The sequence below is a fragment of the Gymnodraco acuticeps genome, unplaced genomic scaffold (assembly GCF_902827175.1).
Source record: "Gymnodraco acuticeps unplaced genomic scaffold, fGymAcu1.1, whole genome shotgun sequence".
In the NCBI taxonomy this organism is placed as follows: Eukaryota; Metazoa; Chordata; class Actinopteri; order Perciformes; family Bathydraconidae; genus Gymnodraco; species Gymnodraco acuticeps.
In genome coordinates this window covers 1-12680 of record NW_022991140.1, presented here as the reverse complement: position 1 = coordinate 12680, position 12680 = coordinate 1, and the positions used below count along the sequence as shown (strand labels likewise).

The 12680-nt window shown below is 40.9% G+C and overlaps 1 protein-coding gene across 1 annotated transcript; it reads left to right on the top strand.

Moving 5' to 3' along the window:
• The first annotated feature begins 1367 nt into the window (after positions 1–1367).
• Positions 1368–12637, top strand: plekhb1 (pleckstrin homology domain containing B1). The gene is made up of 6 exons (XM_034237225.1): positions 1368–1458; positions 6075–6227; positions 9931–10033; positions 10663–10702; positions 10789–10879; positions 12355–12637. Exons 1-6 carry the CDS (start codon positions 1368–1370, stop codon positions 12486–12488), a joined length of 612 nt encoding a protein of 203 aa, XP_034093116.1. The 3' UTR covers positions 12489–12637.
• The last annotated feature ends 43 nt before the right edge of the window (positions 12638–12680 follow it).

The window sequence follows — 12680 nt, the reverse complement described above, 5'->3', positions numbered from 1 at the left end:
CATTTTGTAGATTATTTACGACTTTTGAATCCACATAAACACATCGGCAAAATCCGGCTTACTTTGAGCAACAGTTGAATCCCTTTGTGAATTGTTTCCACTTGAGCCGTCCTTTAATTTCTTCATACAGCGGGAATCCAAATAAATTAATCCTGAGTCCAATAACCATCAAAGTCACTCCAATAGTGCTCCTTAATTATGCTTTCATCCTCCTTTAACAAAATACTTCACATTCATCTAGTTTGTGACAGTAGTTGTAGCATTTTGAGACTTTTAAACTTGAATTACCGCTTATGCGCCCTTGGGGGGGCTCTTGAGCAGGGGCGGTTCTAGGGGGGGGGGGGGGAGTGCCCCCCTAACACTGACCTCTGACCCCCCTGTGGCCCCCCCAACAATGAAAAGTTTTTGTTTTTTTTTAAACGTATATTTTCTGTTTGCCAAAAACCGCAGGATTTTGTTGCTGTAATGTGAGATTGTGCAGAAAACCCTTATGTAAAGTAGAGATGTAACTGTTCATTGCCTTTATTTTTATATAAATATGGTGTTAGTGCAAATATTGCACTATAACTTAAGCTGAAGCTAACAGTAATAACTATAAGATATATCTGAAATAAATAAGTGTACTGAAACAAATACCAATAACTGTATTGCATTGTTTTCTTATGCGCAATTACTTCATACTGTCTAGTTCTCTTTTTCGTCCTGCATTTATTGTGCCCCCCTCAGAAAATAACTGGCCCCCCAGTGGCCCCCCCCAGTCAAATTGGTCTAGAACCGCAACTGCTCTTGGGAAAAAAGGTTTGGAACCACTGTTCTAGAGTACCCTGGAACAATAGGGTTTCACCGCGGCTGTCAGCTGTGTTTACTCCATGGTTTACTCGCATCATTCAAACAAGACGCGCTGGCTCGGGAGCTACAACTACAACAAAATGAACATATTTTACCGTGATTGAATTGTAATACACGTTTCAAAATGGTGCCGAAGTAACAACATACTGATACCGGTCTGCAGACAAGACGGCAGGCGAAAAACCTTTTAAAATGCGTGTTTTCTGAATGAAGATCGGGTCGACCAGGCTAAGCTAACGTTGTATATGCTCCGTCCCCACTCATAACAACGGCCTACAGACATAAATAAACCAGTGACTGTATTCGCCATGACACAGACAGTCTGTGGTTTGTACTTGTTTAACTTGTGTCCAGTTTCTGAACAGATATGAGGAGCTGTGAGCTCGGCTAACTGCTAACGGCTGATGTTTTAGTTTTGTGGTTCTACTTCAGTGACGGCAGGCTGAGATCCTCACCGCTGATTGGCTACCGCGAGATCACGTCACGGGAATTTGACGCTCGAGTTGAAAAAATTGAACATGAGCGTTTGTCGCGGCCCCCTCCAATCGCCTCAATCGCGCCGCGACATTCGCATCAACCGCTTCATGCTCGCCGTCGGAGCGAATTCGCGTCTGTCCGCGTCTCTGCATTAATAATAATAATAATAATACATTTATTTTGGGGGGCGCCTTTCATAACACCCAAGGACACCTTACAGGGTTACAGATTTACAATTTACATTTACAATTTTACCTTACAAATTAAAACAGTGGATTTAGTGAAGTATCAGCCGGGGTAAGACAAGACAAACAACAGGAAATGGACTACAGAAGGACACAAAGGGACACAGGGTACAGATTATAAAGAAAATGCCAGTTTGAACAGGTGGGTTTTGAGTTGGGTTTTGAATGTTGTTATGGAATCAGACTGTCGGATGTGTCGTGGCAGGGAGTTCCGGAGTCTGGGAGCCGAGCAGCTGAAAGCTCGAGCACCCATGGTTTTGAGGCGAGAGCTTGGGACGGTGAGAAGTCCTACGGACGAATAGCGGAGGGTGCGGGAGTGGGTGTACTCCTGAAGGAGGTCAGTGATGTAGATGGGGGCAAGGTTATGGACAGCTTTGTATATGAGTAGAATGTTTTTGTAGTCAATACGGTAGCCAGTGTAGCTGAGTGAGAATGGGGGTGATGTGGTCGGATGAGTTGGTGCAGGTGATGATCCGGGCAGCAGAGTTCTGAATTATTTGCAGTCTATTGAGGAGCTTGATGGGAAGGCCAGTCAGAAGTGCATTGCAGTAATCAATCCGGGATGTGACGAATGAGTGGACCAGGATTTGACTTTACATGTAGGCTAATCGCGCCGCCCCCAAACATCGCATCGCGTCCGCTGTGAACGCAGCATTAGTCCCGCCCACAGGAGATGCGAGCGGAGGAATCGAGGAGGGGAACCGAGGAGAGAGGAGGGGAAATTAGTGAAATAAGAAAGGCCCTCTATGGCACCTAACTAGACAACATGAATAAGAAGAAGGCTGCAAAAAAGAAAGAAATGCATTTAATTTTTCATTATAAAATGACATGAGTGAATCTTGGACTAAATTGAATGTAACGTTTATCAAATATTTGTATTTTATTGCAATTGTTGTTAGTTAGTGCAGAAATAGAAGTTAGTTAGGTTATATAAAAGTATGAAATGAAATATTTATCAGACAAATTGTTGTATTTGTTTGCTTGCTTTCACTTTATAATGTTATTTTTATTTAAATGTTGTTGCTGAATTTGGTTAAAACTGCTCTTAGAATATGCAAAATCTTTATCTACAAGTCAAAGGATCTCAATTAGGAAGGTAAGTGCAATTGTAAGACATAATACTATAGAAACACAGTACAATATCTACCTGAAATGTATAGTATAAGTACTATACATGTGCTGCCAGCAGATGGCAGTGTTGTTGTGTACTCTTCTTTACAGAGTAAAAAAACACGGGAATACCATGAATTGTTTTGGAGATTGCAACATTTTTAAATACTTTGCCAAATATAAAAAGTCCTGCCCTTGCAATCATACTTTAGTGAAGTAATAAAGAGTACAATCAGCTCAGTTAACTTAAAGTATTAGTATCACATCTATGTATATAGGCTACTCGCATTTTAGACTCTGTTACTAACTGTATATCTGTAGACTTGGTATGTCTTAAATGTTCGGTTAGGATGTATTAGAACGAAATCTAAAATGAAAATTGTAAATAAGCAATCTGTATGTAAAAAACCACCTGTATGTAAATTGTAAATAAGCCATCTGTATGTCAAATATGTCTTATATGTCTTAAATGATATGATGAATTGGAAATGGGGGACCCTGATGTAAACAAGACGAAAGTCTTTCTCTGGTCTGCATCCCCTTAACAATTGTATGTTTTGAGCTGTACTGTACTGTACCCAATATACAAGCTGTTAATAAACTTTTCAATCAATCAACAAGTTAATTTGTCTGTCCAAAGCCCAACAGCAGCGACCCACCCTGGAGCACCTACAGCGCCATGGCTTCAACAATGCAACCTTTTACCCAGAAACCCAAAGTGAGAGCATAAGATCTATTGAAATCAGAAAAAGTTATTATTATTATTATTGGCGCAATGAATCACATTTCTGAGGGCCTTAACCTGCTGCCAAGGTTGACCTTATTTTGCAGGATTGTCAGGACTGGTGAAGGCTTTGATATTTGAAGTTATCTCGTTATCGGTGTAGGCAAAAAGGCTCTATAGCTAGGAGGTAAGATTGTTAGTGTTTTATTAAAGACATCACTTAAAGGTGGGGTAGGTCATTTTGGAGAATCCAGCTCGAGTGCGCTAGAATTTGAAAATACACAGCCGAAACAAATCTGCCACTTCCTTACAGAGCCCCTCCTCCAACACACACGAACGCGCACATGACCAATGAGGACATGAGATAAGTTTGTGCCCAGATGGAAGGCTGACAGTCAGGTAGGCCATCCAGTTACTTTAGCCGGGCCGGCTCAGAGGATTGGTCGTGCTTTTTACAGCGCCACAGCTTCCACAGATGACATTTATTTATGGATTTTTTGTCAAAGCACTTCAGATATTCATTGCTATCGGGATGTTAAGAGCATTCCATGGAATATAACAAAAAGTGTATCTCGAGCCGGTTTCTCAAACTTACCTACCCACCTTTAATAAAACCCCAGATTGGCACTCGTGGGAAACTGTAAGCACAGGCGCATTAGTATAAGGCATTTTAGAAGTGATTTAGACAAAGGCATAATGTAAATATTGAATATGACTTATAGGCAAAGAGAAAATATGTTTCTCTTCGGTGTCAAATCCCGAATTTACAACCAATGTGTAGGCCTCTGGGTTAGACCTAAACTCTAGCCTATGGGTGAGTTACAGTGATATCAAAGGTTTATTTATGGTTTTATTATGAATAACAAAATTGCATCGAACAATTTGACATTTTTCCTCTTTTTTTTATTCTGGAGGATTTCGTGCAGATATGCCACATTTTATAAATGATAAACCGGGTATTTAATAGAAAGATCAATTCAGTTGATGCTCAAAACCCTGCTTTGATCGTTTTATGATAAACATTGCTTGTCTAACCCTAACCGTCTAACCCTAGCGTCAAGTACATTCAACATACAAAAAAAGCGACATTTGAAAAAACTAAAACGATAGATTACTTCACGCGAAAAAAATGGCATCACTGCGGAAAATGTGACACTTATTTTTGAGATAATTAAATACTATAAATTAATAATCAGGTGACGAATAGGAAAGCAGTGTTTCCTTTAAACTGTAAAAGGAAACCGCAGCGTCACCAGCAGTGAATCAGCCTGCAGATTTAACCCCACAAATAGGTTAATCCTCATGTTGTTACTTGCAGGGATTAACTTGTAAAATATCGTATGCGGACAACGACTAATGTGACAAGTCCTGTAAGAGTTCAGTTTAAGAGCAAGCATTTAGTAAAGAAGACGTAAAAACAGTGTATCTATCGGCAGGAGAAGATATTCCAGAAAGAGTCAGGAGGAGCGGACGAACAATCCTAATCCAGAATGATCCAGTGAGTCAGATTTAGTCCAGATTAACGCAGCGACTCACCGTCTGAGAGGCAAAGTGAACACAAACACAGACAGATGCATTTAAAACAAGCTGCTGCATATTTGAACGTGTACAACTCAGATCTTTCCTTTGTTTCTGTAACTGGACTACCATTATTTTTAACTGGGACATCACATGGCTCTGCTGAGGTCAGGCTGGCTTTGGAGACAGAGTGAGTATTTGTGTCGTTGTTGTAATATACAGTATACCCTTAATAGTCCGACAGAGGGGACATTTCATTTCAATTCTGCATTTGACCGAGTGTTAGGAGCAGTGGCGTATGCTCTACCTGATCAAAGGACTAATCGCTTTTCAAAATCATGTATCCCTTCTGCACTCAAACTTTTAAATTCTTGAAAGGCTTTAACTTGATTATTTATTTATTATTGTGATGCTATGAACTATTTATAGTGTACATTTGAATTATCTGTGTTCCCGGGTGTATCTGTGTGTTTTCTTCTTGTATGTTTCTGCCTGTGTTCATGACATAAACTGCTGCTCATAACCAATTGCGCCTTGCGGGATTAATAAAGTTGTTGATTGATTGGGCAGCCATTGTGTTATTCATTTGAATCTGTAATTAATGTTGTGTTTTATATATTTTAAGTGTGTTGTTTTTATGAATTTGTACTCTGTAAAGTGTCTTTAGGAGTTTCAAGAATAGCACTCAATTAATTATTATTATGTGTGGCGCCCGGGGAATACATGATACATCCAGGATGCTTATTTTGTTATATGTCATTAAGGGGAAGTAAGAATTGATTGTTATGATAAAAAGCACAATTCCAATTTCTCAAATGTGTGGATTATTAGTTTTTTCTTATAGTTGAAAATGGTTCTTCAGGAAGCTGAACATGAGAGCATTGTCCATTATGTTTGACAACAACATCCTGGGTGTAACAAGAACATTCCCAATAAATCAAGATGCTTGTTTGGCTCTTCTCTTTGACTCGTTCCCAATGAAACCTGTACTGAAGTTAAGGTTTAACGCTGTTTAAGAAGAAAGAAACAATAACAAATATCTGACCCCAGCTCCCCCTCTTTTTCTTTCCCTCGGATATCGTGAATCATATATTGCTATTTTTTTGTAAATCGTGCTCCCCTACTGATGCTCCACTGTGTCTCTCCTCCAGCTTCTGTCCTGAAACGCTGGAAGTTGAACTGGTGCGACCTTTGGATCGATGGGAATCTTTGCTTTTATAAGAACGAGAGCAGGAGAGACCTGGAGCACCGAGTCAGCCTCAAGACAAGGTGTGTGGACGTGAGGTCAGGCCTGGAGTGTGGAGGTAAGATAACCCATACACAGTGGTGCAGTGATGACGTATTTTTGTAGACTGTAGTTGACAGATAGTATCTTTCTGGTTCCCTCCACAACACGGAAATGGGATATTTATTTCCTTTGGATTTAGGATTAGGCCTATTGCAGAAAATAATCAACGTTTATGATACTTAGACGTTTTGTTCAGCAGGATAATCTCCACATATTAACAACATTTTATGATTTCTGAAGTAAAAAGCTAACGTTGGGCTATAAAGGAACTACAGCACGGTCACATGACTTCACATCACCATCGCTAAGCTAAAGGTGGCTAACGTTGGGCTATAAAGGAACTACAGCACGGTCACATGACTTCACGTCACCACCGCTAAGCTAAAGGTGGCTAATGTTGGGCTATAAAGGAATGACAGCACGGTCACATGACTTCACGTCACCACCGCTAAGCTAAAGGTGGCTAATGTTGGGCTATAAAGGAATGACAGCAAGGTCACATGACTTCACGTCACTACCGCTAAGCTAAAGGTGGCTGTTGCACTATAAAGGAAATACAGCACGGTCACATGACTTCACATCATCACCGCTAAGCAGGGGCGGTTCTAGGGGGGGGGGGGGGGGGGGGCAGGGGGGCCAGTGCCCCATAACACTGACCTCTGACCCCCCTGTGGGGAAAAGTTTTTATTTATTTTTTTAAATGTATATTTTCTGGTACTCGGTTTGCCAAAAACCGCAGGATTTTGTTGCTGTAATGTGAGATTGTGCAGACACCCTTATGTAAAGTAGAGATGTAACTGTTCATTGCCTTTATTTTTATATAAATATGGTGTTAGTGCAAACATTGCACTATAATTTAAGCTGAAGCTGACAGTAATAACTATAAGATCTATCTGAAATAAATAAGTGTACTGAAACAAATACCAATAACTGTATTGCATTGTTTTCTTATGCGCAATTACTTCATACTGTCTAGTTCTCTTTTTCGTCCTGCATTTATTGTGCCCCCCTCAGAAAATAACTGGCCCCCCAGTGGCCCCCCCAGTCAAATTGGTCTAGAACCGCCACTGCCGCTAAGCTAAAGGTGGCTAATGTTGGGCTATAAAGGAACTACAGCACGGCCACATGACTTCACGCCACCACCGCTAAGCTAAAGGAGGCTAATGTTGGGCTATAAAGGAACTACAGCACGGTCACATGACTTCACGTCACCACCGCTAAGCTAAAGGCGGCTAATGTTGGGCTATAAAGGAACTACAGCACGGTCACATGACTTCACGTCACCACCGCTAAGCTAAAGGCGGCTAATGTTGGGCTATAAAGGAACTACAGCACGGTCACATGACTTCACGTCACCACCGCTAAGCTAAAGGTAGCTAATGTTGGGCTATAAAGGAACTACAGCACGGTCACATGACTTCACGTCACCACCGCTAAGCTAAAGGCAGCTAATGTTGGGCTATAAAGGAACTATAGCACGGTCACATGACTTCACGTCACCACCGCTAAGCTAAAGGAGGCTAATGTTGGGCTATAAAGGAACTACAGCACGGCCACATGACTTCACGTCACCACCGCTAAGCTAAAGGCGGCTAATGTTGGGCTATAAAGGAACTACAAAGGAACTGTAGTTCCTTTATAGTCCAACACAGAAAATGGAGCTCGAGAAAACCTTTCCAAACAAACAATAGAAACTATTGAAAAACATCTGGGACTTATCTTAATTGCACTTCTGAAACCACAGTTTGATTGACATCCCATTTTCTGCAAGTATAAAAAAGTTCTCATAATAATTATAATAATAAAAATAAATAATAAAAAGCGTCTAACAAGTGACATGTAATAATAATTGCACAAACAGTGTTTACTAAAAGATAAGTATGTCATGTATATAATGCATACAATTAGTATTTAGTATGGAACTGGGACACAGCTTTTATTTGATGATTGCTCTGCAGGAGCACTCATCAGCGAAGCAGTCTGAGATTCATTTATAGGAACAGATTCTTCAGAACAAGACAGAACGTCACTATCCGTCTTCAAGCAAGAATAACAACGAAAAACTTAAAGGGGCCCTATTCTGCTTTATGGTGTCTTCCCTCTCCTGTAGTGTGTTATATAGGTTTTAGTGCATGTACATGGTCTGCAAAGGATAAAGTCCCTGTGTTCCCTCCAGGGGGAGTTTCTCTCTAACACTAACCTTTGTTTACTTCCTTAACATAATGACATCACTATGGAACACTCGCTCTCCTATTGGCTAGGGCTTCAACACCTTGTTCAGATGGATGGATAGATGGATAGATAGATAGATGGATGGATGGATGGATGGATGGATGGATGGATGGATGGATGGATGGATGGATGGATGGATAGATAGATAGATAGATGGATGGATAGATAGAGAAATAGATAGATAGATAGATAAATAGATAGATAGATAGAGAAATAGATAGATAGATAGAGAAATAGATAGATCGATGGATAGATAGATAGAGAGATAGAGAGATAGATAGATAGAGAGATATATGGATGGATGGATAGATAGATAGATGGATAGATAGATAGATAAATAGATAGATAGATAGATAGATAAATGGATGGATAGATAGATAGATAGAGAGATAGATAGATAGAGATAGAGAGATAGATGGATGGATGGATGGATAGATAGATAGATGGATAGATAGATAGATAAATAGATAAATGGATGGATAGATAGATAGAGAGATAGAGAGATAGATGGATGGATGGATAGATAGAGAGATAGAGAGATAGATGGATGGATGGATAGAGAGATAGATAGAGAGATAGATGGATAGATAGAGAGACAGGTACTTTATTGATCCCAATTTGGGAAATTCTTTATTAGGGCTAAGGGGCGGGACATCTCTAGGCGGTTATCCAATCACAACAGAGCCGGCCAGCTAACCAAGACAGAGGGTGTTCATTCTTAAACCGTACTATTATTATTCTCTCAATTGAGTCAGTCCAGTCCTTCGTTATCATTCCAGGTACAGATATAAAGGTTTACTCTAACCCTTTAATCATTGAGACATAACTATATATGTATGAAAAGGTCCTACAAGGTTTCACTTTTTATTAAGCAACTCTCAAAATGACCTACACTTAAAGCTATCATGCAAAATGCACTTTTGTACGTCTTTTATACATGAATATGTGTCCCCGGTGATCCAGGGAACTCACCAAGTGTCAGAAAACACAACCCTCTCTATTTTCCTCCATACCCAAATCTCTAAAAAAGAGTCTGCAACGGATCTGATACAGACTGATCCAGATTTGAACACTTCTATGACGTCACAGAAGTGGCGCTACGGCTATTGGGTCAACTCCACCAATCAGGAGGAGACAGCCACGGACATTGCCGTTCGAACGCGCTGGAGACGCTGTAGTACATATGCCAGGCCTGTAGATGGTGCTGTTCTCACAGAATCAGCCCGTGCTAAGACTGTGTTAAATTGAGCGAAATGAGGAATGGCTAAAATGCATGATCTGTTTGGTATTTTGAAAAATAAAAAGTATAAATATGCCTTACATAGGTATGGTCCTACACTATATCATTCAAATATAGCATGATAGGTCCACTTTAAGTATAAAGAGACCTCGCTCTTTCTCTGATGTTTGGAGTGATTTAACACAGATGACAACTTGCATATTTTATAGTGAACTGCTCCTTTTTATAATGTGTGTTCTCTCTCCAGGAGTGCCTCCTCCAGAGAGTAATCCCAGGGAGAACCTGATCGTGGTTCAGCTCTCTAACGGCTCCACAGTCAACCTGTGTGCTAACAGTGAGGATGAGTCCATGTAGGTTTCTCCACTTCTCTCATGTCATTATTCACTCTAGCTTTCAAACTAGCTTTAAACTCTGATCAACAATTAGGGCTACAGTCTATGGGTGTTTCTCAATCTCGAGTAAAGTTGCTCCAGAGCCACTATTTCAAGTATACTACGTCATCGAGTGCCGCCGAAGGACTGTTCCAATGTCCAGCATACTTGGAAATCTACCGAGCCCGGCGTACTTCGTTTGGAGACATTTCGAGGCTGCACATGGGTAGACTGCGCGGTCTTAAAATCCCCACAATGCTTTGCGCACGGACCAATTTCCCCAAATCTGTGGTGGAAAATGTAAGGCGGGGCATTGCATCTGACGCACACCTGCACACTTGCTCGCCTGTTCCACTCAATGCCAGGAAGGATTCTTGCCTCGCTTCTGAAGCAAGTTACTCGGAAGACATGTGCTACCAAGCAAGCGTACTCGACATTGAGAAACACCCTATGTATTTGGTTTTCTTTGTTCTGTTCCTGTTCGGATTTGACGTAAAGCGTCTTTGAGCATTAGGAAACACGCTATAGAAATCCCATGTATTATTATTATTATGTCTTCTTTTCTCTGCTTCACTTTACATCTTCACAGCTTCTTGTCTTTCTTTCAGAGCGTGGAAACTGACTCTGCTCGACACCAGGAGAAACCCCGTGAGTTTTATTTAAATTTTAAAAAGCTGAGTTTTGATCTGCTTATACTGTCAGAGCTGTTATTTCAAACCGTTCTCTCTCTACAGGTGTTTCAATACGACCCATACGAAGACTCCTACGAAGCTATCCCCATCAACAGCTACCACACGGTCTACATCACACCTGGAGCAGGACCAGGTATGTTGAAATAAATAAATGAAGAGACGCCTTTCAGGACATTATTTCAGAGACAAAATAAATAGTGATTATTTATTGGTTACATTAGCAATGCATGGAACAATTCATGATCAATGAATGTGTTATATAGTGTAGTTGTTTTATATTGGTTCATATTTAGCAGGACACAGCTAGACCTTCATCGTATGCAAATGTGCCCAAAAGCAGTTTAGTCCAATACATGCCTATCTTTAAGTTGTGGGTCACCAAAGCTTTACTTGTTTTTTTCAGGTAAAGGTTATATCACCTGAAATAGTAAGAGTGTATGGTGTAAGACAAGATGAAGTCATACAAAATCAGAATTGGAAAAAGTATTTTTTTTTATCCTGGGAGAAACTCAGAGTTGATTTCAGGCAACACATAAACATTAAAGGGGACCTATTATGCAAAATCCTCTTCTCCATGTCTCTTCTACATCAACATGTGTCCCCTCTTCCTAATGTCTCTTCTACATCAACACGTGTCCCCTCTTCTCCATGTCTCTTCTACATCAACATGTGTCCCCTCTTCTCCATGTCTCTTCTACATCAACATGTGTCCCCTCTTCTTCATGTCTCTTCTACATCAACATGTGTCCCCTCTTCTTCATGTCTCTTCTACATCAACATGTGTCCCCTCTTCTTCATGTCTCTTCTACATCAACATGTGTCCCCTCTTCTTCATGTCTCTTCTACATCAACATGTGTCCCCTCTTGTTCATGTATCTTCTACATCAACATGTGTCCCCTCTTCTTCATGTCTCTTCTACATCAACATGTGTCCCCTCTTCTTCATGTCTCTTCTACATCAACATGTGTCCCCTCTTCTTCATGTCTCTTCTACATCAACATGTGTCCCCTCTTCTCCATGTCTCTTCTACATCAACATGTGTCCCCTCTTCTTCATGTCTCTTCTACATCAACATGTGTCCCCTCTTCTTCATGTCTCTTCTACATCAACATGTGTCCCCTCTTCTTCATGTCTCTTCTACATCAACATGTGTCCCCTCTGTGGAAAGAGACTCTGAAAGTTCCAGGAACAAAGATTCTCTCTCTTTTTGATCCATTTCTATAAAAACCTGTCTGAAAATGAGCTGATCAGATTTTGGCCACTTTATGATGTCATAACGATGTGTTGGCTTGTGTAACCATTAGCCAATCAGCAACCAAGGTAACCCCCCCCCCCCTATCACCTGAATCTCCTCCTAGAGCACCATTGAGTTCTTTGTAACCAAATCTCTCTCAGAGGGGCGTGGGGAGGGGCTCCTTATTTTCATCTAAAGTAACAGACAGAGAATCAGCACTTTGGAAACAGGGCTGAAACAGAGGGGATTATGGGTAATGCTGCCATGATCTGTTTGGTGTTTCAGCCAATCAGAGACAGGTTCTGGATATATCTGAGACCTGTGATATATTGATGAGAAACAGTATGATAGGGGACCTTTAAATGTGTTTCAGGGACGCACCAGGTTCTGGTTCAGAGGGACCCGTTCGACGGGGCGATGGAGCGCATGGCTCTGGGTTTACTGGCTGGGATGGCAGCAGGGACGGCCATGAGGTCCTTCCTCTACATGCCCTTCTTCTTCTGCTGAAATAACCCCCCTCACTAACAAGGAAACACTGCATGCACCTGTCTGTGTGGGAAGACAACCCTCTGATTTTATATCATGTCTGCTGTAACGCTGCTCTTCTGGTTGTTCTGTCTTTATGTGCACGTTAGCATTCGACACTTAAGAAGCTGAAAACTTGCTTTATGGAAACACTTAATTCCTGATAGTAAAGAA